The following is a 24,271-nucleotide window of genomic DNA, read 5'->3' as shown; positions in this document are numbered from 1 at the left end:
TTTTGCGGCATTAAAAGGACACACAACTTAAGAGTTGTGGCAGATGCTTTTGCTTGCTGAAATTCAGCTTCAGACCCAGAAGCACTAAAAGGAATCAAGCTTTTGATAATCCCTTAGCAAGGGATTTAAGAATTTTCTGTTGGTACTGGATTTTCTGTTGGTTTTTGTCTGCCCACAAGCTCTGCTTCTGGCCAGGAAAAGGAGTCCTTAACAGCAGCTATTGCCAAGTGCAGTGGAACTGCAGGTCCAACACGTACTCAGAAGCTGCTCTTTGTTGATCTTAAATGATTCCAAAACCATCCTCAGCACTCCTTTTCAAAACAATCGCCCTTTGACACCCAAAAGGAAACCTTTGGGATCAACGTGTCCCCAGGGAGGGCTCGACACAAAACCTCTGCGCAGACCTGCTGCCCTGTGATGCCTGCCAGCAGAGCTGGTGACGCGAGTGCTCCTTCCCCGTCTCCGTTGAGGATACTAAGGTTAGCAAAGCCCTCCTGTTTGTCTTGTTGACAGGCGTGCTCAGCCTGAAAGGCGGTGAGGGAGCGCTAACCGGCAGCCCTGCCAGCCAGCCTGAAGGGCAGGGGGGATGTGAAAAGCAGCTTGGGGCCGCCTGAGAACTAGCACAGGCATTTACGGAGGGAACGCGCGGGAGCAGGGTGTTCTCTCGCTTTCACTCGCTGGGAATGTGCAATCCATTCCTTCCCCCGGAATCTCTCACCTCTAAGTGAGAGACAGTCAACGTTTTAACTAATGTTTTACAAAATGCCTCTTTGTAAATACCTACACATACATACACATACACGTTCTGTTAAAGTCGCAAAGAGTATGTTTCCCAGAAAAGAAGTACCTGAATTTTGAGAAATTTTGAAGACTCTTTGATGGCCATCTGAATTGTGGACCGCATCATCTGATTTGTGGACCCCATTTTAAACTCTATTTAAGGAAAAGGAGGTATGGGAATGATACCACTATGGAAACAGACAGTTAGGCATTTCACAGGAGTCAGAAAATGGTGCGTCAGCCACAGCTGGTGACTACCAGCTCCAATATTTTGAAGATTAGGAAACTATTTCAAAAAACTTGTTGACAAGTCTTTCCTAGAATTGTAATGCTCTTTCTAAGAAATCGTTCACGCAGTGCATTGCAAGCGTTGAAAAGCCCCTCATTCTTCTTCCTTGCAAAAAAAGAGAAAAAAACTGTTTACAGTTCTCTTCCTCTTCATTGTACTCCTCATTGTCATCTTCACCACTGTAGATGACAGTGGTGAAGACGTGTATCAGTGCAGAGCGTGTTGGTCTTAAAATATTCTCTGGAATTCTGCGTGATTATTTATGATGGGCTGGATGCAGAATCCCTTCCTGAAGACCCCGTTGCAATGGGGCATCTACAGCAAAGAACATTCTATTTATTTGGTTAGGAGGGAACTAGAACATGAAATCCAGGTTCAGACCAGCAGGCACAGTTTTTAAATCATTATCAGGCTGAAGGAACACTTAAATGGACAGATTATGCCTTTTAGGAAAACTTGTCTGTGGTGGCTGGCAAAAACACTTCTTCCAGCTACAGAAAATCTGAAAAAAGATGGACATGACCTCCTCTGCATGGACAGGGGAGGCACTGCTGATTAAAGCCTTTAGATAGCATACAAAGCATGACTAACCCCTGATTTCTCATTTTTATAAAAAAAGGAGTAGTCTAAGGAGTTCTATAAAAAAGAAAGAAATGTTGTGGTTTATCTGTTTTTAAGCTTTTTGTGAGCTTTCCCAATCTTAATGGCTGTCCATTGCACGTCTAGTTAGAGCTCACAAAACAGAAGCCACTCTGTGTAGCTGTACCCTCAGCCCTCTGCACTACTGGCTTCTGCAGAAGCAGCAAAGGTACAAAGAAAAAAACCAAAACTCCGTTGGTGAGGGGTGTATGTATTTACCTGACACAATGTTATTATTGTCCAAGGAATTGCATTTTAAAGACTGATCTTCAGTTTTTGAAAATCACAGGCCGTCTTTACACTGCAGCACAGTGAAAATGTCACAGAGGTACCTTGGTGCCAAGAACCCAGCTCATCAGAGTGGTGGGCTTCTCCTCTGCCTCATTTAACCTGCTACCTCACAGACCTTGTGCTGGCCAAGTTCCGTGGTTCCCAGTGATGATCCCAGATTGACCGGAGCCAGATCAGGAGCCATCAGGACCCATTAGGTCTTAGGGTTGAGTCTTAGGGTTAAGTCTTAAGGTTAGGTCTTTAGGTTAAGACTTATGGTTATGTCTCAAGGTTAAGTCTTAGAGATAAGTCTTAGAGACACGCTGTAACTCGCCAGTATACTTTATTTATTGAGAACTAACATTAGAAAGACACGGCAAAACCACAAGTCAATAATATCTACTAATGGTGGAGGAGAGGTCTGTCTTGAAGAAGGCTGGAAAACATGACCATTCAAACCATGCTGACGCAGCTGATACAGAACTGGACTGGACGAATACATCGATGACAGCAACAATGCTGTAGTCAGGCTTACATTTGAATATCTGCAATTGTAATCAGATCTCTGTCCTCCATAAATCTGAGGAATACAGCAGTAATACCTGGAGCACAGAGAGCAGCTTAGGGTGAAATCAAACTTAGAAAGGTAACTACCAACATTTGGGAATGTGCCCAACTGCTTTCTGAGCTTCAGGTTTGGAAAAGATCAACTGCTCCTTCACCGTCCTGGCACAAAAGGCAATACGCTTTAGGACGTTGCTCTTTTTCTCTTGCCCGACACAGGCATTGTCTTTAGGAAACTAATAGGAATCACTTAAGAATGAAACTTCTTGTTCGCACGGTTTGCCAGCTGGCCACTCTCAGTCTTTCCTCTGGAGACAGCATGCAGCCCCGCCACCCCCACCCCTCTGGGGTGTAAGAATACCCTGCCCCCCCGCCCCCAAACAAAGGAAGCAGTCAAACACTGGGACTCGGACTGCTGGCAGATGGGAACCAATTACCAGTTCACACTGCAATGTGTCTCTCCGTTTACTCTAAAAGCAATACAAGCAAAAGCATAAAATAAGGAATCTCTCTGCATAGAGGAAACAGGATGGAGAACTTGACTCTCAGAAAAACCAACCCCAAGAACAAACCCAATTCAAACGTCTGAACAGCTACCACTGTTGGACTTTGAATGCCACGTCCCAGCGGGCTGAAAAATCTAAGTCTGCTTTGGGACAGATACATTCAAATCTGCCCTGTCACAACACAATTTAACAGCAGCTTTAACAAGAAAGAGACAACCGGAATGCCTCCGTAAACCAACAGGCACAAAGAAGGTGAACACACTGAAACCCCTCCCAAAGAACACAACGCGTTATGGCTACTTACCCAAGGTCTGTCTTGCCGGTAGCTTTAACTCCTCTAACAGGGACTCTCCTAACAGTTACCGATGAGTGCCTTGGAATCAGGGCATTGTCATCTGTGTATTCTGAAAACAACATCAATACAGAGAAAGCATCAGTCAGTTCGTAAGAGTGATATTAATATGTCATGACATAGCACTTCAGGGAACCCTTTACGGATAGAAAAGCAACATTTTACACACAGCGTCATGCTTTTATCATGTCCACACACTCACGGTACCTTTCCAGAAATCTTCAGGTCTGATAGTCAAACACAAGCAGCAAAATCTTTTCCATTTGTTTTGAATCGTTTCAATGCCAACAGCAAAATGGTCTCTAAAGTCACTAAAGCAGAGTCTGCTAAAACATGAGGCTCTTTCCTGATCTAACTTTCATTGCTTTTGCTCCTGTTAGCTTACAAAACCCTAGAACATGTCTCTATAATAGCGAGCACGGAAGAGGACACCCCCACCCCGCCTCCCACCTTTTAAAACACATCCCAACCATCCATTTTGCCTTCCCACCATCTTCAAAAAGAGTCCACCATCTCTTTTTTTTCCCCCCAGTGATGTGTAAAATCCTGTTTACTTTTAGCTTCTATTAGCATTGCTTCTATTACGAGATTTCCGTGATCACGCGGCTCGGAAAACTCTGAACAAGTTGGCCATCTTCACTCAAGGTTCACTGAAGGGTCTTTCCAAGATCATGCCAACATTTAGTCAGGACTCCTGCACAAAGTTATAAAACCCACTACCATATCTCCACAGGGAGGATCTCCAAGAACCCCCTTTAGGCAGAGCATCCAGGCCTAGTTCTTTCCTTCATCTTCTGAAGGTGACTTTAAGCACGTAGATGCTGTTCAATAAAAACGGAAAGTCACGGTTATGTATAAAACCCCAAAATCTGGCATACACATAAATGACACCGAAATGTATTCCTTAGCTTTGCTCTGACAACCGCTGGGGGATTTTTGCATTTTCACGGGGAAAACACCCTTACAAAAGTTCCAGTAAGCATCTGTGTCACAACCTGTACGTCTGCCTCTACCTGCGTGTCTGTCTCTACTGCTGTATATGACACGCGATCCCGTAACACCCCCAAGACCCCTAACACCGTGCTGTTAAGTCTGCTCACAGATACTCTCCTGAACCTACTTTACCTATCTGTAGGTAAACAGTGTCTTTAGGTCCAACCACTTGAAAGGCTGGAGCCAAAGTTACAGTTACCGCAGCAGGCATGTTATTCTGTTTAAGTTTTAATACATCAAAGAGGAAGAGGAAAAAATCCTATGAGTACACATTGTAACGACAAGACTGTTGTGGGAATGTCACAGAACCACAGGAAAAAAGAAAAAAAACCCCAACCGATAAAATTTGAATGTTTAAGGAATGGAGATGGTTTCCAAGTCTTTGTATTTCTGACAAGTCATATTCCAAAGTCTTTAATCACATGCAAGCTTTGCCAGACGGTAGATTACCAAACTGAAACAGCACACTAAGTAATACAAAACCATTACCGTCTCTGAGAATCAAGCACCATTTCTCAGATTCAAAAGAACTTAGGGTTTCTCTAAGAACATTTCTAGGTATATTCACCATAACTGATCTGCCATAAAACTTCAGTACTGCCCTGACACCGTTTAACATGCAGTACCACGACAAAAATGCACCGTTTGAAAGAAATGAAGAAATGATGCTCAACAGCATCTGAATGAATGTGTAGCATGGTGCAGCAAAGAAGCTGTATTAGCAAGAAATGCCAAGTATACTTTAGACAGAACACTCGTCTACAAGATGGCTTTCCAGGGTCTGCATAGATTCTCACTCACAGATACACCCTTGATCCAAAACGTTGCTACTGAGCAGTTTCTGCAGCAGCCAAGCACCGCTTTTCCAATGCGGTGGAGTAAAAGTAGCTGAAGACAAATTTCAGTCACCAAACCCACTTTTTTTTCCCCTTTAAATTAGCCACCCACTCCTTTTCTATCACGTTCAGCCTTCTCTGCCGGCTTTCAAAGAAATCTGGCAGGTCTGTGATGACAAGGCATTGTCCCACATTCCCTTATCGTTTTAGCTAGAAGGGTTCCCAGAAACCAAACCTCTTCCACGCACGGTGTCGCACACGGACCCCGTACGCTGCTGTGCCTGGCTGCGCACACAGCCCTGACGGCAGCTGCCAGCGCACAACCACGGAAGAGCAGCTCTGAGGCCCCAGCACAAGTCACCGCTGCCGGCCGTGGCCCAACCGCCTCACTGGCCGCCTGCGCCATCGCCAGCCGGCCGGTCCCCGGTCCCCGCGCCCGCCGCCCCCACGCACCTTCCATGGTCTGGGCGTTGGTGACCTGCAGGTCGCAGTGGGTCGCCTTCAGCCTCTCGCGGCCCATGATCTGGCGCCTGAGGTCGCGCAGGGAGATGTGGGGGCCGTGAAAGGTGACCACATCGGAGTTCAGCCTGGAGGAGAACTTGTAGTGGACACACGACATGGCCGGGGCCAGGCGGTGCCCGCTCCGCGATGGCACCTCACGCAGCAGCTGGCCTCGCGGCCCCCACAGCAGGTCAGGGCCCACCGAGGGGCTGGGGCCAGCAGCGCGGGCTGAGCCCGCCGGCTCCTCCTCGCAGCCCCGGTGGGAGGACGATGGGGACAGGCCCTGGCTCGGCCTCCGCTCCCTCCTCGCACCAGCGCTGCCAGGCCAAGCTGCTCGCTATGGCAACCCAGGCGGCTCCGCATTGTGACAGAGGGGCTCAGGGGGCCACTCAGCGCCCCTGGGGGAGGGGCCTTCATCAGCCCCGCCTGGGCCGCCGGTGTCCCTGCTGTCCCCCAGCCTGTCACCGCCCCGTGCCCTGTCACCCCCCAGGCTGTCACGGCCTGCTGTCCCCTCCTGTCACCCTCGATGCTGCCACTGCCTGCTGTCCCCTCCTGTCACCACGCAGGCTGTCATGGCCTGCTGTCCCCTCCTGTCACCCCCCAGGCTGTCACGGCTTGCTGTCCCCTCCTGTCACCCCCCAGGCTGTCAAAGCCTGCTGTCCCCTCCTGTCACCCCCCAGGCTGTCATGGCCTGCTGTCCCCTCCTGTCAACTCCCATGCTGCTACTGCCTGCTGTCCCCTCCTGTCACCCCCAAGCTGTCCCCAGCCGCTGACCCTTCCCGTCACCCCCAGGCTGTCCCCAACAGTTGTCCCCTCCTGTCACCCACCAGGCTGTCCCCACCAGCTGTCTCTCCCTTCACCCCCCAGGCCTGTTACTACCAGCTGTCCCCTCTTGTCACCCCCAGGCTGTCCCCACCTGCTGTCCCCTCCTGTCCCAAGGCAGCCTGGGGGAGATGCTGGGGCTCTGCCGAGTGGCACTTGGCTGCCTGCACCGCAGGGACAGCGCAGGAAGGGGACATCTCAGGGTGTCGCAGTGTTGTCCTTGTTGTACTCCTGCATGGTATTAATGATGGTTCCTTTTGTAACTGGCTTTTATTCACTCTGTCTGACGGGGCTTCCTCTGGTAGAACCAGTGCCAAGAGGAAAAAAGGGCGCAGTCCAGTCGCAACGGGCGCGGTGCACACTGTCATCTTTTGTAACGCTTCATAAAATAGCTTTTATTTAAATTCTGTATCTGCAGTATTTTTTCCAAAAATGTTCAGTTAAGGAAGACGAGAGAAAGGGTGAGTCCACTAGCCCGAGCGGGGAGAGCCATGTGACCTTGACCTTGAGCGGGGATAACCACGTGACCTTGACCTAGAATGACAGCCCCGACTCTTCTCTCTGCCTCTTCTTGGATATGGTGCTGATCGTGGGTAGGAATGAGAGGGGGCATGACTAGATGATTGAGAGCAGCAGCGAGGGTGGGAAGGACCTGATCTTGACTTGCAGTAGGTATGCGAACTTCTAGAGCGAGAAGAACTGGCATAGGGAGACCTGGACCTTAAAGAACAAAACGCAACACAAAGGAAATGAATGAAGTTAATTCAAAACAGTCACTCACACCATTTTTTTTTCTCCCAAATTTGTTTGGGTTTGGGGTTTTTTCCTCTCCATACGCTTATGTCAAAGCTTCTTTCAGCTGCTGATATAATGCTGCTGCAAACCGAAGAGCATGGCAGCGTGTAAAGGTTTCTGCTTACGAGCCAGAACGGCTGCTGCTGTGGTAGTGTAAAAACACGCAGGAAGGGTAAGTCTGTTCCCACTCACTTCTATCGCATGGACTGCCCTAGCTATGGATGGATTTCAGGGGTGTCTACTGGTCTCTGCTGGTACATGGACATGCAGATGTCTCACTACCCAGCATCCACCTGCAGCGCACATCACTCTTGTTGCCGTAAGATGCAAAACAAGTGAGTCTTAATGGCTACAGCGCAGTATCAACTGTCAGGAAAGCAGGGTTTAGCCTGGAGGCAGTAAAGCTCCATTTGAAAATGCCAGCTTAGTCTATTTAACTTCACTACGTATTTGGCAATTTGTACAGCATGCAAAATGCCCCACTTCTAGCCAGTGGTAGCCAAATTCTGCACATACCTCTAGCTCCAACCAAGGCCGGTGACTGCATTTCAAGAAAAATCCTAGCTAAAAGCTTCTAAACTCAGTCTCCAGTAAGCTGACGGAATGCCACTACTCTGGGAAAGATACTGACAGCATTACTACAGAGAGCTCTTCAGATTCCTGCCCAAGGGCTTTTTAAGGACAGAAGACAGCAGCTATCTTTAGATTTTTCTTCACAAGTTATTCCACGTATGTTCATTCCTCCTCCAACTTAAGATTTCCTTACGCAAGTCTGATCTTTTAATTTGTAAGAAAAATTTAAGGATGTCAGCAGAATCTGAGCAAAAGGCGCCAGTTTGCAGTCCAGGTTGCAATCCGTCTGTGCGAGATTAGACGACAGAGGCAACAAAGGCAATTCCTCTCACGTATCTCCTCCAAAGTGCTTTGAGGTAACAGTTACAGTCAGAGCACGGAGGCACAGGAATCCACACCTGTCCAGTTTCTAGCCTCCTCAGGGCTGTCAGGAGGCGAAGGATGTCACTACAGAGAAGCTTTGGCAAAAGAGACACCCGTTCCTTCTCAACTGCTGCCCAGTTATAACTATCAGTCACCTGTAATCCCTGCCATCTTTGAGCTAGGGACCTACATGTGGAGCTCCCATCACTGCTCGTCCCTTGAACCATCCAACCCACCTCAGGATAGAGAGGTGGACTGGAACTCCTCCTGATTCTTCTAGACAATCTGCTTCTCCGTTAGGGACATGCAACGCAATTACCTGGGAAATGAATGCCTGCGCTCCTCCTGAAACTCCTCACGTGCCACCAATTCCATAGAAGAAGTGTTTGTGAACACTTCGGGTCTGGGCTTTTTCTCTTCCCTGTTAAAATCAGTTTGACCATTATTACAATTATAGTTGGATATTTATTCCAAACAGACACCAAAATACAAAACACGGCCATGATGAGAAAATGTTTACTGCATGTAATGCCAAACACGAACATCCTAGTCAAGCAAAACGAGTTTAGAATTCCCCCAGGATTCAGGGAAAGTTCTACAACTCCATTTGTCTTGCTTGAGTTTTGCACATTTACCATCTGCAATGAAAAGGTCTGTTGGATAAAACACGATGCCATTTTTGCTTCTGCCAGATGCACTTTAGTGTAACTGCAGTCCAAGGTGCTAACGAAATACCAAAGCGCAAACCCGTGCAACTTCCTGGAGCCAAACACTTACTCCTTTTGAAGTCTCCATTGTTCCCGTAAAACTCCTCCCTAGACAAGGGAGGCCAACGGCATCCTGGCTTCTGCCTGAAATACGGTGGCCAGCAGGACCAGGGAAGGGATTGTCCCTCTGTACTCAGCCCTGGTGAGGCTGCACCTCCAACACTGGGTTCGGTTTTGGGCCCCTCACTACAAGAAAGACACTGAGGTGCTGCAGCGTGTCCAGAGAAGAGCAACAAAGCTGCTGAAGGCTCTGGAGCACAAGTCCTGTGAGGAGCAGCTGAGGGAACTGGGGTTGGTTAACCTGGGGAAAAGGAGGCTGAGGGGAGACCTCACTGCTCCCTGCAACTACCTGAGAGGCAGCTGTAGTGAGGTGGGGGTCGGTCTCTTTTTTTTCCCAGGTAACAATTGATAGGAGGAAAGGAAATGGCCTCAAGTTGCGCCACAGGAGCTTGAGATGGGATATTTGGGAAAATTCCTTCACCAAAAGGTTTGTCAAGCGTTGGAACAGGCTGCCCAAGGAAGCGGTTGGGTCACCATCCCTGGGTGTATTAAAAGAAATGTAGAGGTGGCGCTTAGGGACCTGCTGTAATGGCAGACTTTGTAGGTTTAGGTTAACTGCTGGACTCAATGATCTTAAAGGTCTTTTCCAACTAAACCTAAATGACCCTGTGATTCTATAAAGAAAGTGCTGGTGTCGCTGGGAGGGTATTTGAATGAGTCGCTGGCCGTGCTGTTGGCTGATGACATGTTTGCAGGAGCTGGGGGATATTCTGGAGCGGGGCGGGGGTATACCCAGCAGATGGAGGCTGACCAGGTGGAAACTGAGGAGGTAGTGGTGGTGGTGGTACCGCCAGCGGGAAAGGAAGCGCCTGGGGTGGGGGAGGATGCAAGGGAGGTGGAGGCACAGGTACAGAGGCTGCTGTTGATGATGGCAGTGTCGGGGCCTGAGTCCTCTGGGTACGTGTGCTACGTGGATGTCCTCCATTTGAACTCCCAGAGAAACCCAAACCCGCGTGTCACTGTCACACTCTGCCCTGATTTTAAAGAGGAATGTGAATGAAGCGGGAGCACGGTGGCGAGCCCTTCTTGTTCTCAACCTGAGCATTTTTCTGGCAGCTTCCTGTCCATTTGAGCCTACCCTCATTTCTGGATCCTCACACTTGCCTTCCACATCCTCACCCCAAGTAGTTGCCTCAGGCTTCTCCCCCTACATTCAGCTTTGTGACTGTGGGCAGAGGCTGCCCATGCTTAAAGGAGACTCCTATCTCCCAGGTGCCAGGTGCCCACGGCTCCTCTGCCACTCCTCGATACACTTCCTACTTCACACTTCCGAGCTTCAAAGTACTGCACAGATATTAACCAAGCTTCTCTCCAACTTCCTTTCAGTTCTTCCCCACAAACTTCCTAGGTTGTTGCCTCGTGATGATCTGTTTGGCCTGGTCTTGTCCCTGAACTGTTCTTTCCTTGCTTACTGAACCTGAGAATTTTAGGTATCTCTGGGACGGATTGCTGTGTTTTCTTTTGATTTATCTTTAAGATTTTATAAACACGATGCACACTTATAATCTATCCATAACAAATACATACCAAAAGGAAGAACTAACTGGTAGGGCAATAACAGCAAAAACAGATTCCTCTCTCTCCAACGGAGAGAAAGCAGCTTGGCTATTTGAGATGACTAGACTAAAGAAATTCAAAATGGTCATAAAAAAACAGCACTGACTCTTCCAACAATTTGCTCCATCACTAAGTCATTAAGAATCAAATGTTGGAGGCTGACTTCAATTGGGAAATCAGTTTCTTCAGCCCTATCCAGCCAGTAAGTAATTTGAAAGGGTGGCTTTGCACCTCATCCTGTCGTTATGTTTAATTTTGATATATACTTACGGTTTCCTCCAAAAGCGTTTCTTTTTCAGAGTCTACTTTTGGGTCACATACTGGAGTTTTATTTGTAATCGTTTTACTGCAAGCACAGATCCCCTTTGTTAGAGCCAACTCAAGCTGAGCCACTTAAAAATGAATTGCCACTTGTATTCTCCACAGCTATCTGTGCATACGCATTTCATTATAAATCAGCTACTGTAGAAGTAATGTAGGTGTTACAGCCTGGTTTAACAGGTTACAAGTCGTCAGAGACTGAATTTCTGTGAAATACTTACAGTCCCCAGCCTGGTCTGCCACCTGCTGAGCGAACCGCACTGGCTCTCATCGGATGACCTTTTGGAGTGGGGAGAGGAAAAAGAAATAAATCCCATTCAGTTCATCTGAAGATAATTTTTTTAGAAGAAATTCTAAAGTTACGGTCACTCACCAGGTGTGGGTATTTTTTGCTCTTGGGGGCCCAGAAGACATGGTACTGCCGGTTGTCTTGCTACAGGAACCGGAAAGCCCTTGTGAATAAATGCAAACAGTTGGAAAATAAGCTCTAATAAATACTGTATTTCAAAAGCATATGTTGAAATAAAACTTAACAGACCGCTGACTGACAGAGAGGAAGATTTAGAAAGTTTGGTGGCAGTCACCTGAGCAGCAGGTGTCACAGTCACAAGTGGTCGTGCAGGCGGTGACGGCGGCTGTCGCTGCTGCTGCTGAATCTCCTTATGGAGCCCTGTTGTGTAGCCGGTTCCATTGTGGAAGTTGTTCACAGCCTAGAGGCAGGAGAACATGGACAAAAAGATCAAAGTGTCAGATTATGATGACAATAGATGAAGAAAAGCCTCCACAGGGTAAAATGACTTGTATAGTCCTGTACATGCTATCAAGCCTAGAGTAAAGCAGCACACAGAGATAGGAACACATCACATGAAACACTGCTATTAAGGACTGGTAGCTCAGAGTATCTGTAGTTAAAGGACTTCAGTGTTAACAGCGAATCTGAGAGGCAGGCAAGCGTGTTTAGACAAAAGTTTGACCTGAGTTTGCCTGATTATCTCTAAAGAGTTGTCAGCTTCTGTAACAACAGACAATGCATTTGAAAAGTAAATGCAGCCTTATTCAGTTTATCCTTCTTTAAGGAGATGTCAATAATTTCCTCCCTTTCAGCTTTTTACAAACAGACTTTCCTTACAAACAGTTGATGAAAAAGTCACCACGTTACCTGGCGCAGGAAGTTGTTGGCAACTAAAGCGTCAGGAGAAACACCTGTCTGATGACACGCCGGGCAAGTATGTTCCTCCGATTCCAGTAAAGCTGTTCTAATACCTGTGTGTAATTAGAAGCGTCAAAATAGGTTTCAGCCAAAGTAGGGAAATCTTTGGGGTTCTCATCAATTATAAGAACACACAGACGATTAATGGCTGGATATGGTCTTGAATGGAGAGCATGAAGCTATAAATGTTCATTAGTGTAAAAAATGCCCAGTATGCAGCAAATTGCTATACAGTTTAGACATTTCCCTGTTGTAACAGCTGAAGACCATAGAGTGGGCTGTGTCCTGATGTTTGGACTAGTCTTTTTTCTACTACCGAGTACAGCAAGAAGCCACCAACATCAAGGCTAATGAACAAAGCACATCTCAAAAGGCCATGAGTCGGTTCGAGTTTTGAAGGTTTAACCAACTCCTGTGGCAAAGAATGTAGATTAAATGCCCGACTGCCTGTTTGTGGCGGACCAGAGTCAGTCACCAGAGCTGGCTCTATAGTTGTGTATGAGAGAAAGAGCTGTGGACAAACTACGTGCATTCCATATCTAATACTGTATTCACCTGCACAATTATGCACTCTTCTCGTACTCGACCTTCCGCATGTGAAGAAGATTTGACTAGATACACAGAAAGGGAAAAAAGCTCTTTGGCCTTTGGGTTTGTTTTTTTTTTTCCCCCCCATTACGGAGAAGAGGCCTTTCCTACTCCGGGCGTACTGAAGTATGAAATAGACCTGGTAGCACAGGTGATCTCCTATTCCTGCTTTCAGAAGATCTGATGTGGTGTTTTGGATTAAAAAACACGGGAGGGGAGTTTACTCCTTACATTACATTACGCACTTACATTCGTCACAATAACTTGCTCCACAGCATGGAATAAGCGCTGCATCCGTCACTGGATCTTTACAAATGGGACATAACAACTCGTTTGGAACAGGCCTGTCTGCGGAGGAGGAGGAGGGCTCCTCTGGTAAAAAGGGTGGCTTTTCCTTTTTCTCTCTAGCATAAGCTTCCCTGGAGGGCAGGTGGGGAAGGAAAAAGAAAAAAGTGAAAGATGGGAAAGGAAAAATTTTCCAAGCTTTGGATTTTATCAAACAAAGGTAATAGATGGAAGTCTTCTCACTCCACATTGGCTTTCTACAACGTAGGCATTTACGCTAAATGACTTCTCTAGAGCCACACTATCAGAAGAAGAAGGAGGGGGGAACATTTTTCCTTCTGCAGAACTCTCCCATCCGTTGGATCAACTACGAAATGAGCTCAGACTAGAAAAATAATTGCTTGACAGCTAGAGAGCAGGGGAAAGGAATCCCACCTCTCCTTTGCCAGAGGGTAAGTGCAAATTGCTGGATCAGGGTAAAGTTCGTCCCCAAGTAATTTCATTTTGTAAATGAAAGAAGTCTGTGCTACAGCTTCTACAACAGGAGATCCATGACAGAAAAAGGGAAGTGCTACCGAGTGCACTTTCCAACAGCCACTCCTGTCAGCACACAGCAGTAATTTCTTAGTTTATAGCAACAGGAACACTTCAGCCCGTTTCACACATGAGATTTGTTAAAAGTCAGAGGAGGAGGAAATCTCAGTCCAAGGGCTATTTGTTAAATTTTGCAAGAAGCCTTTGAAACATAAACCAGAAGCAAAATGAGCATTCAGAGAGAATGATGCCAGCTGGAAACACTACTGAAATGCCTTGCAGAAACACAGGTTCTTAGCATACCCCAAGGTCAGCCAGCTTCCCGGGGCATGAACAGTAGGACTACTCTATTTCAATATGGGAAAGTATTGCAGATTTTAAGGTTAAGATACGACGGTAGTGCTTCCTCCCTCGTAATCAGAGGCTGGCCACCTCGGCTGCATTGCCACTCAGACATTTACGCATGGTTGCTCTCATTCGCATTTTGGTCGGTCCGATTAATTCCATACTTACGCATTAATAGTTGGTATTGCGTATTTCCCAGCCTTTGTCAGCATGGCACCTTTTGTGTTGGGATCCTTCACCTCCACCAGGAAACTCCTTGGAATTCCGGTGCTCCTTTTAATTCTGCAAACAGGCTCCACATTTTTGTCCTGTTGAGAACAGAAATGCAGACATCTCTCCTCTTCAGACGCACACTTAAAATGACGTTTCAGAGATAATTTTAAGCAGCGAAAGCCTTTAATCCCCTCCTTTTACCTAACATAATGGCTGCTCGACTCAAACTCCTGCTTTCCCCAACGAGCATAGCCAGGACGTACCACAGGTTTGAGCAGAGTTTTGAACCCAGTCGTCATTCTTTGGCTTAACTTCAGGACCCTTCAGGGTGAAACAGCCCTTTGCTCACCGTCTGCTCAGAGCAGAGGCACAAACCTGTTCCCCCTCCAAAGCCCCTGGGCAACGTGTGAGAGCTTAATTCAGGGTCTCCAAATCAGCCCCCATGGAAACTTACATTCACATCTATATAGGAAGGCTGAATTCATCCCTCCTGCACGTACATTCAGGGACTGATGTTAAACGGCATGAATATTCAGCCAGAGGCTTCTGTAGTTAAAACTGACAGATACTCAATAGACGGGGTCGACAGAAACCTCTTGTTTTTAGAGGAAATACCAACAACTTTGAACTGTCATTAGAAAGAGTTAGAACCAGGAACATTTCCAGTACTATTGAAATAGATACAAATATGTATGAAAGTTCACTGAGAAAGATCTATGGACATCTTTAATGTCTGTGACCTAGAGAAAAAAAAAGTTTCACATTTAGAATTCCAAGTTTCCCTTGAATTTGGGAGGGCTTTGCAACATTGCCATGTAACATTTCACCCCGAGAGAAACAATTCTTACTGGGAGTGTTCATGTCTTTGTCACATAAATGCCAAGGTAAAAAACCCTAAAAGCTCGGTAACACCAGAGGCCTGCCCCAATCTTACCCTATTTACCGGGCAGTTCTTGGCATAGTGGCCAGGTTTTCCACAGCAAAAGCAACTGGATGATGGTGGAGGCAGATCCAAGGGTTCCCTCAAGTAACTAGAAGGTTTGGGGAAAAAAAGGAAAAGCTATGCATGTGTCTCTCTTCTTAAAAGAAACATCTCCATACTTTTTCCATAACCTTTGAAGATCACATTTGATACTTACTTGGATGGATCGTATTCATGGCAGGACTGTATCATCATCGCCTTTATCTTATCCTCTTCGGAAGCATTGGCTTCAGCCAGGTTGGCAGTCTGTTTAACAGGTAATGGTTATTTGACACACACATTAGGCTACAAATAGGCTCTCTTTGTACCTTACATAAAGACTTGTGAAGCCAATCCAAGTTTTGTCCAAGCGGACTGAAGCTATGTGTAGAAAAAAGCCCACCAGCCAGCATTTTGAAGCTGGTCTTTAAGCTCCAGACTAGTCAAAGAAGCTAGCCATGGTACATTTAACTGAGAAAGATGTGTGCAAGTAGCAGTATTTACATTCTGCAGTGTCAAAAGGACACACAACTTCAGAGTCGTGGCAGTTGGTTTTGCTTGCTGAAATTCAGCTTCAGACCCAGAAGCATTAAAAGGAATCAAGCTTTCTATAATCCCTCAGCAAGAGAAAAGATTCTTTTCAGCAGACATCTGACCATCATGTGCTGTAGGCAGTCCAAACCGCATGGTTCCGCCCCCTCCCCCACCGCCACTCGCTTCTTCATAGGAAGTGACTGAACTACAATTTTTTTCCAGTTGTCACTGTCCTTTTAACACGCAAATTGTAATATAAACCTTACGCAGAACTAGATCTTCGAACTATGGAAGCCAGATGGGTTTTTTTTACACAGTACTTCTTCAAATGTTTCTATTACACACTAGTCCAGATACAAGCAGGGTCAAAGGGGGTGACTGTAAATTATTTGGAACTTCAAGCACCTATCCTACAGACCAACTGCTCATGTTTTCCTTTTTACATGCATTCACTCACGAAAGCAACCAACTAGTTTCCACATGTTATTTCATCTAGCTGTTCCATATACGCAGGAACATAATCCAGATCTCCATCTATGAAATCATTTCCAGTAACATTTGCAGAGAACTTTTATAGACACTTGACTGATTTGTCTGAACCCAAATGGTTTACAAAACACATCCAAAACCCACAACACATTTCTAGGAACAGACCACCATTCAAATATGGCATTCAATACATAGTCATAACAAAGCAGAAAAGTTCTTACTACACATTGCCTCCTGTGCCAGCCTGCACTAAAGAGGCTAGGGTAACAGTTCGGAGCTGCTTTGTTACCTATCTCCGTATTTCTGAAATCTTTGAATTTCTCAAAAGCTTGGACAGTTTTCCACATTTTAGAGTAAATTTCACATGACTTTACAGAACCAAGGGACAGCCCTGAGGGAGACCAATGTCTTTTGGTGGCTGCTTCCCAAACTAATTCTGCACACACCTCCACCCCCACCCCCACCCTGCCGCAAAATGTTAATTAACACAATTAAATTTATTAAGAAAATAAATAAATGCAGCGAGCGAGGGAAGACGTTCCCAGTGGGAAGGATTTCTTTCTCTTGGACATGAGCTCTGGCCTTCATTTTCAGAGGAAAGAACTAGCTCCTCTGCGTTAGGCCCTGCCTTCTCTAGTCTTTGTAACTTTAAAGACTATGCTTTTAATCACTTCTGTGGCTAGCACTACGCCTCTTCACCAAGTGCAATCACTAGTGTTTCCCGAGACAACGTTACACGTTGCTGAGCACAAAATACAAGCAGTTCCATTACAAAATATGCTTTCAGGCGGTCACGTCTGCTGATGTGCCTCGCATAAACACTGGCACAGTCCTATCAACAATTAGGTGCACTTGCACACTTTTCACAGTCTGCATGTAAACAAATTAGGTTGCGTCGTCCTCTATCTGTATGCCACAATTCAAGCAGTCCCGCACCATTCAAAGAATGGATCTGTAACTGTAATGACTAAAAATTCAAAAACAGCCATGCAATTGTCCATGTTCCAGAAACACGTCTGTTCCGGCTGTTGCAAAGGCCCTAGAAATGTCCATGACTTACAGCCAATTAAATCCTGCTGTAAAAATGGTGTTAGTTTCCAATGAACAATGAGCGGGACGTATGAAAAATGGTAAACAGCTTCTGAAGTGCTGCTTCTTTGTGTCTTGCAGATGAGTAACACTGCAGCATTACACTGAGGCCAATAAGGTGCTCCCCTTCCATCTTCCCAAGCTGGGAACTACTCTCTACAGGATAGTATCAAAGTAATATTTTAAAGTTAGGAGAAACACTCTGAATTATTAACAATTAATGTTTTGCTCATATTACAGCAGTTATCCAGCTAGAGAGCACAGTGTAAGGTTTGAAAATACAAGGATACACACCCACACCCACCCCTTTCTTTTTAACACGATTTCACAAGCAAGTACATCTAAGCATACCTTAATAAGCTGGGCCAGAGAAAGAGGTGCGGAAGGGTCGCCAATCTATTCAGAAAAATTAAACACATACTCAAGTTCTACAATCAAAACAGAGCAATAGTTCACCCCTACTGCTGTATGAAAGCCTGCGCTATATCCTCTGAGTGTCACTGGAAGAGCCACCTCCAAGCCAGTGGAATTTATACTTGTTCAAAACAAAGTCCAAACCTTAAACAGCTTAAGTATGCCTACGTTGTTAATGAGAAGAAACTAAAGCAACCAACCCCTCCTGAGATCAACCTATTGCTCAGAATACCTCAGAGGGGGACCCTTGTCAAATGCTCACAACTGCTTAAAAGACGGAGGGTTAAGGAAGCTGTCCATTTGCAGCTCGAAAGGATCTAAAAAAATTATTTCCGTTTATTTGAGTAGGAAGTGTCACTACAGGAAACATTGTCAGTGCAGTTTATAAATTAATCAGTTAATAGCTCATCATTTACTAAATGCACACAAGTATGATTCATGAATGCAGTATAGTTTTTGCGCTGTCTTTCATTTACTTTAATTAGACCCCAAGTTCACGAATTTCTAGATTAAGTTATCCTAAGAGCTTACAAAGTGATCAGATCCAGTGACCTAGAGCTCATGTAATGCCTCACTCCATTCTAGTGAAGAACAAGCAGTTATACTTACAGATGAAAACCAACCACCACCACAAAGTAATGTTTGTACTATGAGGGCTATTTTGAAATGCATCGTTGCACGTAGCATACCCCCCAAGGGCCAAGTGGAGATCTAGGCCATTACTAGTCAAGTGTCTCCTCGAGTTACTTATTCATGTCTTAGCAGCAGAACAACAGTGTTTTCTGACCGGAAGAAAAATGCTGCCCCTTTTCCAAATGTAAATTCAAAGTGGTGGCGTACTGAAGAGTGGCACCAAGTTCAGTGGTGCAAACCTTGAACCTACAAGCTCTAAAAATGAGCATACATTATCGGTACAACACACAGTCACACAAGAAATATTCTAGCCTATTCAGTACGAAATGCAATGCGTTACTAGGCACAAATACCATTATTCACATTAGAACCGCGCAAATGTTGGCATTGCTCAGTTTTCACTATGCTGAATCAAATACATTGGATTTACAGCATACACTATGTTTCACTGGAAAATATGTTTGAGATATATATATTATAAATATTATATATAAAACATATATATTTTATATATTTTATATATATTAAAAAATTAGTACAAGGCTACATTTCTTAGACTTAGGTGCAGCATGTAGAAAAAAGTTTCAGCTTGTGTTTTTACATACCTCTTTTGATGTTCTACTCGCTGGCCCAGTTCGATTTCTAGAAGAAGAAAGAAAGATGATCAGAACTTAAAATAAAGCACTCGTAACCAACATAAAGCAGGGAAAACAGTTTATAAAACCTGAACATCAAAACATTGTGTACTGGTAGTCTTATGAATACGGAAATTTATTTCTATACATAAAGTGTGCCCTCCTGGTGCATTCAGTGCAATTGAAATAAAACCCAAAATCCCATTCCTTCTTTGCCCCCAATGACTCTAAGATACAGAATACAGCAGTGCAAGAAGAAGTCCTCAGATATTTTCTTTCTGCTCTCTAAGTACCAAAACTGTGAAGACTGTGCTACATTTTTCTGTTCTTAAATAGTCAGCCATCCAAATACGAAGGCACCTTCAGGCAATCTGTATAGCCCCACTACCACAAATAGGTACCAGATAGAGCACTTTGGTTTCTACACTCCTCTGACAAAACGAGAACAGTTGTCTGTAGAAAAGTGTTTCTTGGTGGAAGCCCAAGCACTGTGTTCAGGTACCTACCATACTTAGCCTAAAGTGACTACAAATAGCAGTAGAAACATCACCTGAAAGCAGTTCCTAGGATTTTCTGAGATCGAGGAGGCCTGTGTTAAAAAAATAAGAAAAAAAGTCTTGATTACCAGAACTTCCTTTAAGATCATCTTGAACATGCTACAATATTTTAGGGAACACTTATGACACGCAAGCCCTTGCCGAGATTCCACATACTCATTGGTCTGTACCTGCATGCTACTCATGAATCAAACATGCAACCGCCCATCTAGTTAACAAACAATTCATACCTCATCCAAAGCGTCCCACGAGCAGAGGCAACCCAAAGGCTGCTGTGCAAGTCCTGCACAAATAGAAAGGCTCATACTTCCTGCCACTGCTACACCACCACCAGGCTCGCAAGTACAGCCACGTACCTCCTGAAGATGAGGAAGCGCGAGGAAAAGCTTTAGATTACCACACCATGGTTTCTTCATCCACTTGCCTTGAGGAAGATACTACAAGGTGACTAACGCATTCCTGAAGGCCTCTCCACCATGACAGCATGCATTCACCATTCCCAAACATTAACAACTCTACCAGTTGTTTCCACAATGGTTCCAGCTGAAGGAATAGAAAGCTGACCTGCCTGATCCATTTGCAACTTTAGCAGAGCAGCGGCATTCATCCCTTATCCCCACGTGCAGGTGCTTCTTGGATCTTTGATGCTAGTGGCACCTAGCCTCTCATTTTAGGGCAGCATTCCAACACCAGGAGAGGGTGTCATCCAACCAGAAATGGAGGCTATATTGACAAGACAGCACTAAGCATCCCGATCTAAATTAACCCCCCAAACAAGGCCATGCTTAGCAGCACAGTGCTGTGGCATCCAGAAACTCTTGGTAGTGCCTGAAAGCACTAATATGCCCAAAGCTTACAGGAGAGCCACATAAATTCAGGGGGGTTTGCTTGCAGATGCTTCATGGGTACTAGGATGCTGCTGTACTGTTTGTTTGAGACACGCTGAAACTCGCCGGTATACTTTATTTATTGAGAACTAACATTAGAAAGACACGGCATAACCACAAGTCAATAATATCTACTAATGGTGGAGGAGAGGTCTGTCTTGAAGAAGGCTGGAAAACATGACCATTCAAACCATGCTGACGCAGCTGATACAGAACTGGACTGGACGAATACATCGATGACAGCAACAATGCTGTAGTCAGGCTTACATTTGAATATCTGCAATTGTAATCAGATCTCTGTCCTCCATAAATCTGAGGAATACAGCAGTAATACCTGGAGCACAGAGAGCAGCTTAGGGTGAAATCAAACTTAGAAAGGTAACTACCAACATTTGGGAATGTGCTCAACTGCTTTCTGAGCTTCAGGTTTGGAAAAGATCAACTGCTCCTTCACCGTCCTGGCACAAAAGGCAATACGCTTTAGGACGTTGCTCTTTTTCTCTTGCCCGACACAGGCATTGTCTTTAGGAAACTAATAGGAATCACTTAAGAATGAAACTTCTTGTTCGCACGGTTTGCCAGCTGGCCACTCTCAGTCTTTCCTCTGGAGACAGCATGCAGCCCCGCCACCCCCCACCCCTCTGGGGTGTAAGAATACCCTGCCCCCCCGCCCCCAAACAAAGGAAGCAGTCAAACACTGGGACTCGGACTGCTGGCAGATGGGAACCAATTACCAGTTCACACTGCAATGTGTCTCTCCGTTTACTCTAAAAGCAATACAAGCAAAAGCATAAAATAAGGAATCTCTCTGCATAGAGGAAACAGGATGGAGAACTTGACTCTCAGAAAAACCAACCCCAAGAACAAACCCAATTCAAACGTCTGAACAGCTACCACTGTTGGACTTTGAATGCCACGTCCCAGCGGGCTGAAAAATCTAAGTCTGCTTTGGGACAGATACATTCAAATCTGCCCTGTCACAACACAATTTAACAGCAGCTTTAACAAGAAAGAGACAACCGGAATGCCTCCGTAAACCAACAGGCACAAAGAAGGTGAACACACTGAAACCCCTCCCAAAGAACACAACGCGTTATGGCTACTTACCCAAGGTCTGTCTTGCCGGTAGCTTTAACTCCTCTAACAGGGACTCTCCTAACAGTTACCGATGAGTGCCTTGGAATCAGGGCATTGTCATCTGTGTATTCTGAAAACAACATCAATACAGAGAAAGCATCAGTCAGTTCGTAAGAGTGATATTAATATGTCATGACATAGCACTTCAGGGAACCCTTTACGGATAGAAAAGCAACATTTTACACACAGCGTCATGCTTTTATCATGTCCACACACTCACGGTACCTTTCCAGAAATCTTCAGGTCTGATAGTCAAACACAAGCAGCAAAATCTTTTCCATTTGTTTTGAATCGTTTCAATGCCAACAGCAAAATGGTCTCTAAAGTCACTAAAGCAGAGTCTGCTAAAACATGAGGCTCTTTCCTGATCTAACTTTCATTGCTTTTGCTCCTGTTAGCTTACAAAACCCTAGAACATGTCTCTATAATAGCGAGCACGGAAGAGGACACCCCCACCCCGCCTCCCACCTTTTAAAACACATCCCAACCATCCATTTTGCCTTCCCACCATCTTCAAAAAGAGTCCACCATCTCTTTTTTTTCCCCCCAGTGATGTGTAAAATCCTGTTTACTTTTAGCTTCTATTAGCATTGCTTCTATTACGAGATTTCCGTGATCACGCGGCTCGGAAAACTCTGAACAAGTTGGCCATCTTCACTCAAGGTTCACTGAAGGGTCTTTCCAAGATCATGCCAACATTTAGTCAGGACTCCTGCACAAAGTTATAAAACCCACTACCATATCTCCACAGGGAAGATCTCCAAGAACCCCCTTTAGGCAGAGCATCCAGGCCTAGTTCTTTCCTTCATCTTCTGAAGGTGACTTTAAGCACGTAGATGCTGTTCAATAAAAACGGAAAGTCACGGTTATGTATAAAACCCCAAAATCTGGCATACACATAAATGACACCGAAATGTATTCCTTAGCTTTGCTCTGACAACCGCTGGGGAATTTTTGCATTTTCACGGGGAAAACACCCTTACAAAAGTTCCAGTAAGCATCTGTGTCACAACCTGTACGTCTGCCTCTACCTGCATGTTTGTCTCTACTGCTGTATATGACACGCGATCCCGTAACACCCCCAAGACCCCTAACACCGTGCTGTTAAGTCTGCTCACAGATACTCTCCTGAACCTACTTTACCTATCTGTAGGTAAACAGCGTGTTTAGGTCCAACCACTTGAAAGGCTGGAGCCAAAGTTACAGTTACCGCAGCAGGCATGTTATTCTGTTTAAGTTTTAATACCTCAAAGAGGAAGAGGAAAAAATCCTATGAGTACACATTGTAAAGACAAGACTGTTGTGGGAATGTCACAGAACCACAAGAAAAAAGAAAAAAAACCCCAACCGATAAAATTTGAATGTTTAAGGAATGGAGATGGTTTCCAAGTCTTTGTATTTCTGACAAGTCATATTCCAAAGTCTTTAATCACATGCAAGCTTTGCCAGACGGTAGATTACCAAACTGAAACAGCACACTCAGTAATACAAAACCATTACCGTCTCTGAGAATCAAGCACCATTTCTCAGATTCAAAAGAACTTAGGGTTTCTCTAAGAACATTTCTAGGTATATTCACCATAACTGATCTGCCATAAAACTTCAGTACTGCCCTGACACCGTTTAACACGCAGTACCACGACAAAAATGCACCGTTTGAAAGAAATGAAGAAATGATGCTCAATAGCATCTGAATGAATGTGTAGCATGGTGCAGCAAAGAAGCTGTATTAGCAAGAAATGCCAAGTATACTTTAGACAGAACACTCGTCTACAAGATGGCTTTCCAGGGTCTGCATAGATTCTCACTCACAGATACACCCTTGATCCAAAACGTTGCTACTGAGCAGTTTCTGCAGCAGCCAAGCACCGCTTTTCCAATGCGGTGGAGTAAAAGTAGCTGAAGACAAATTTCAGTCACCAAACCCACTTTTTTTTCCCCTTTAAATTAGCCACCCACTCCTTTTCTATCATGTTCAGCCTTCTCTGCCGGCTTTCAAAGAAATCCGGCAGGTCTGTGATGACAAGGCATTGTCCCACATTCCCTTATCGTTTTAGCTAGAAGGGTTCCCAGAAACCAAACCTCTTCCACGCGCGGTGTCGCACACGGACCCCGTACGCTGCTGTGCCTGGCTGCGCACACAGCCCTGACGGCAGCTGCCAGCGCACAACCACGGAAGAGCAGCTCTGAGGCCCCAGCACAAGTCACCGCTGCCGGCCGTGGCCCAACCGCCTCACTGGCCGCCTGCGCCATCGCCAGCCGGCCGGTCCCCGGTCCCCGCGCCCGCTGCCCCCACGCACCTTCCATGGTCTGGGCGTTGGTGACCTGCAGGTCGCAGTGGGTCGCCTTCAGCCTCTCGCGGCCCATGATCTGGCGCCTGAGGTCGCGCAGGGAGATGTGGGGGCCGTGAAAGGTGACCACATCGGAGTTCAGCCTGGAGGAGAACTTGTAGTGGACACACGACATGGCCGGGGCCAGGCGGTGCCCGCTCCGCGATGGCACCTCACGCAGCAGCTGGCCTCGCGGCCCCCACAGCAGGTCAGGGCCCACCGAGGGGCTGGGGCCAGCAGCGCGGGCTGAGCCCGCCGGCTCCTCCTCGCAGCCCCGGTGGGAGGACGATGGGGACAGGCCCTGGCTCGGCCTCCGCTCCCTCCTCGCACCAGCGCTGCCAGGCCAAGCTGCTCGCTATGGCAACCCAGGCGGCTCCGCATTGTGACAGAGGGGCTCAGGGGGCCACTCAGCGCCCCTGGGGGAGGGGCCTTCATCAGCCCC

General features: G+C 46.0%; 3 protein-coding genes and 1 long non-coding RNA gene across 5 annotated transcripts; all 4 read right to left on the bottom strand.

Annotated features, from left to right (window-relative positions):
* Positions 1-3,234: 3,234 nt before the first annotated feature.
* Positions 3,235-5,862, bottom strand: LOC130157688 (E3 ubiquitin-protein ligase RBBP6-like). Its single transcript, XM_056357572.1, has 3 exons — positions 5,683-5,862; positions 3,353-3,452; positions 3,235-3,244 (listed from the first exon to the last, which is right to left on the bottom strand). The coding sequence occupies exons 1-3, from the start codon at positions 5,846-5,848 to the stop codon at positions 3,235-3,237; spliced, it is 276 nt and encodes a 91-aa protein (XP_056213547.1). The 5' UTR covers positions 5,849-5,862.
* Positions 5,863-11,205: 5,343 nt separating this feature from the next.
* On the bottom strand, positions 11,206-11,442 carry LOC130157836 (uncharacterized). 2 transcript variants are annotated; one of them, XR_008825055.1, is made up of 2 exons: positions 11,362-11,442; positions 11,206-11,267 (listed from the first exon to the last, which is right to left on the bottom strand). It is a non-coding gene; the product is annotated as an uncharacterized LOC130157836 (long non-coding RNA). The 2 variants fall into 2 exon arrangements; XR_008825056.1 differs by having other exon boundaries at positions 11,206-11,252.
* Positions 11,443-11,517: 75 nt separating this feature from the next.
* Positions 11,518-17,369, bottom strand: LOC130157687 (E3 ubiquitin-protein ligase RBBP6-like). The gene is made up of 8 exons (XM_056357571.1): positions 17,340-17,369; positions 15,303-15,391; positions 15,098-15,194; positions 14,119-14,258; positions 13,036-13,205; positions 12,148-12,251; positions 11,573-11,698; positions 11,518-11,532 (listed from the first exon to the last, which is right to left on the bottom strand). The coding sequence occupies exons 1-8, from the start codon at positions 17,367-17,369 to the stop codon at positions 11,518-11,520; spliced, it is 771 nt and encodes a 256-aa protein (XP_056213546.1).
* Positions 17,370-18,867: 1,498 nt separating this feature from the next.
* On the bottom strand, positions 18,868-23,979 carry LOC130157835 (E3 ubiquitin-protein ligase RBBP6-like). Its single transcript, XM_056357802.1, has 3 exons — positions 23,800-23,979; positions 21,470-21,569; positions 18,868-18,925 (listed from the first exon to the last, which is right to left on the bottom strand). Exons 1-3 carry the CDS (start codon positions 23,963-23,965, stop codon positions 18,868-18,870), a joined length of 324 nt encoding a protein of 107 aa, XP_056213777.1. The 5' UTR covers positions 23,966-23,979.
* Between the last annotated feature and the right edge of the window lie 292 nt (positions 23,980-24,271).

The sequence above is a fragment of the Falco biarmicus genome, chromosome 12 (genome assembly GCF_023638135.1).
Source record: "Falco biarmicus isolate bFalBia1 chromosome 12, bFalBia1.pri, whole genome shotgun sequence".
NCBI lineage: Eukaryota > Metazoa > Chordata > Aves > Falconiformes > Falconidae > Falco > Falco biarmicus.
Note: the sequence above shows the minus strand (reverse complement) of the source record. Positions and strands in the feature narration are given on the sequence as shown.

Bases quoted from the DNA above. Each gene is read 5' to 3' on its own strand.
- LOC130157688 (XM_056357572.1), bottom strand. From the start codon at position 5,848: ATGTCGTGTGTCCACTACAAGTTCTCCTCCAGGCTGAACTCCGATGTG. The intron at 3,453-5,682 runs GTGCGTGGGGGC...TGTTGTTTTCAG, and splicing joins CAACGCCCAGACCATGGAAG to AATACACAGATGACAATGCC.
- LOC130157687 (XM_056357571.1), bottom strand. From the start codon at position 17,369: ATGGAAGGGGAGCACCTTATTGGCCTCAGT. The intron at 13,206-14,118 runs GTAAGTATGGAA...CCTGCCCTCCAG, and splicing joins GCAATACCAACTATTAATGC to GGAAGCTTATGCTAGAGAGA. The intron at 11,699-12,147 runs GTAACGTGGTGA...TCCTGCCTCTAG, and splicing joins CCAACAACTTCCTGCGCCAG to GCTGTGAACAACTTCCACAA.
- LOC130157835 (XM_056357802.1), bottom strand. From the start codon at position 23,965: ATGTCGTGTGTCCACTACAAGTTCTCCTCCAGGCTGAACTCCGATGTG. The intron at 21,570-23,799 runs GTGCGTGGGGGC...TGTTGTTTTCAG, and splicing joins CAACGCCCAGACCATGGAAG to AATACACAGATGACAATGCC. The intron at 18,926-21,469 runs GTAAGTAGCCAT...TTCTTCTTCTAG, and splicing joins ACCGGCAAGACAGACCTTGG to AAATCGAACTGGGCCAGCGA.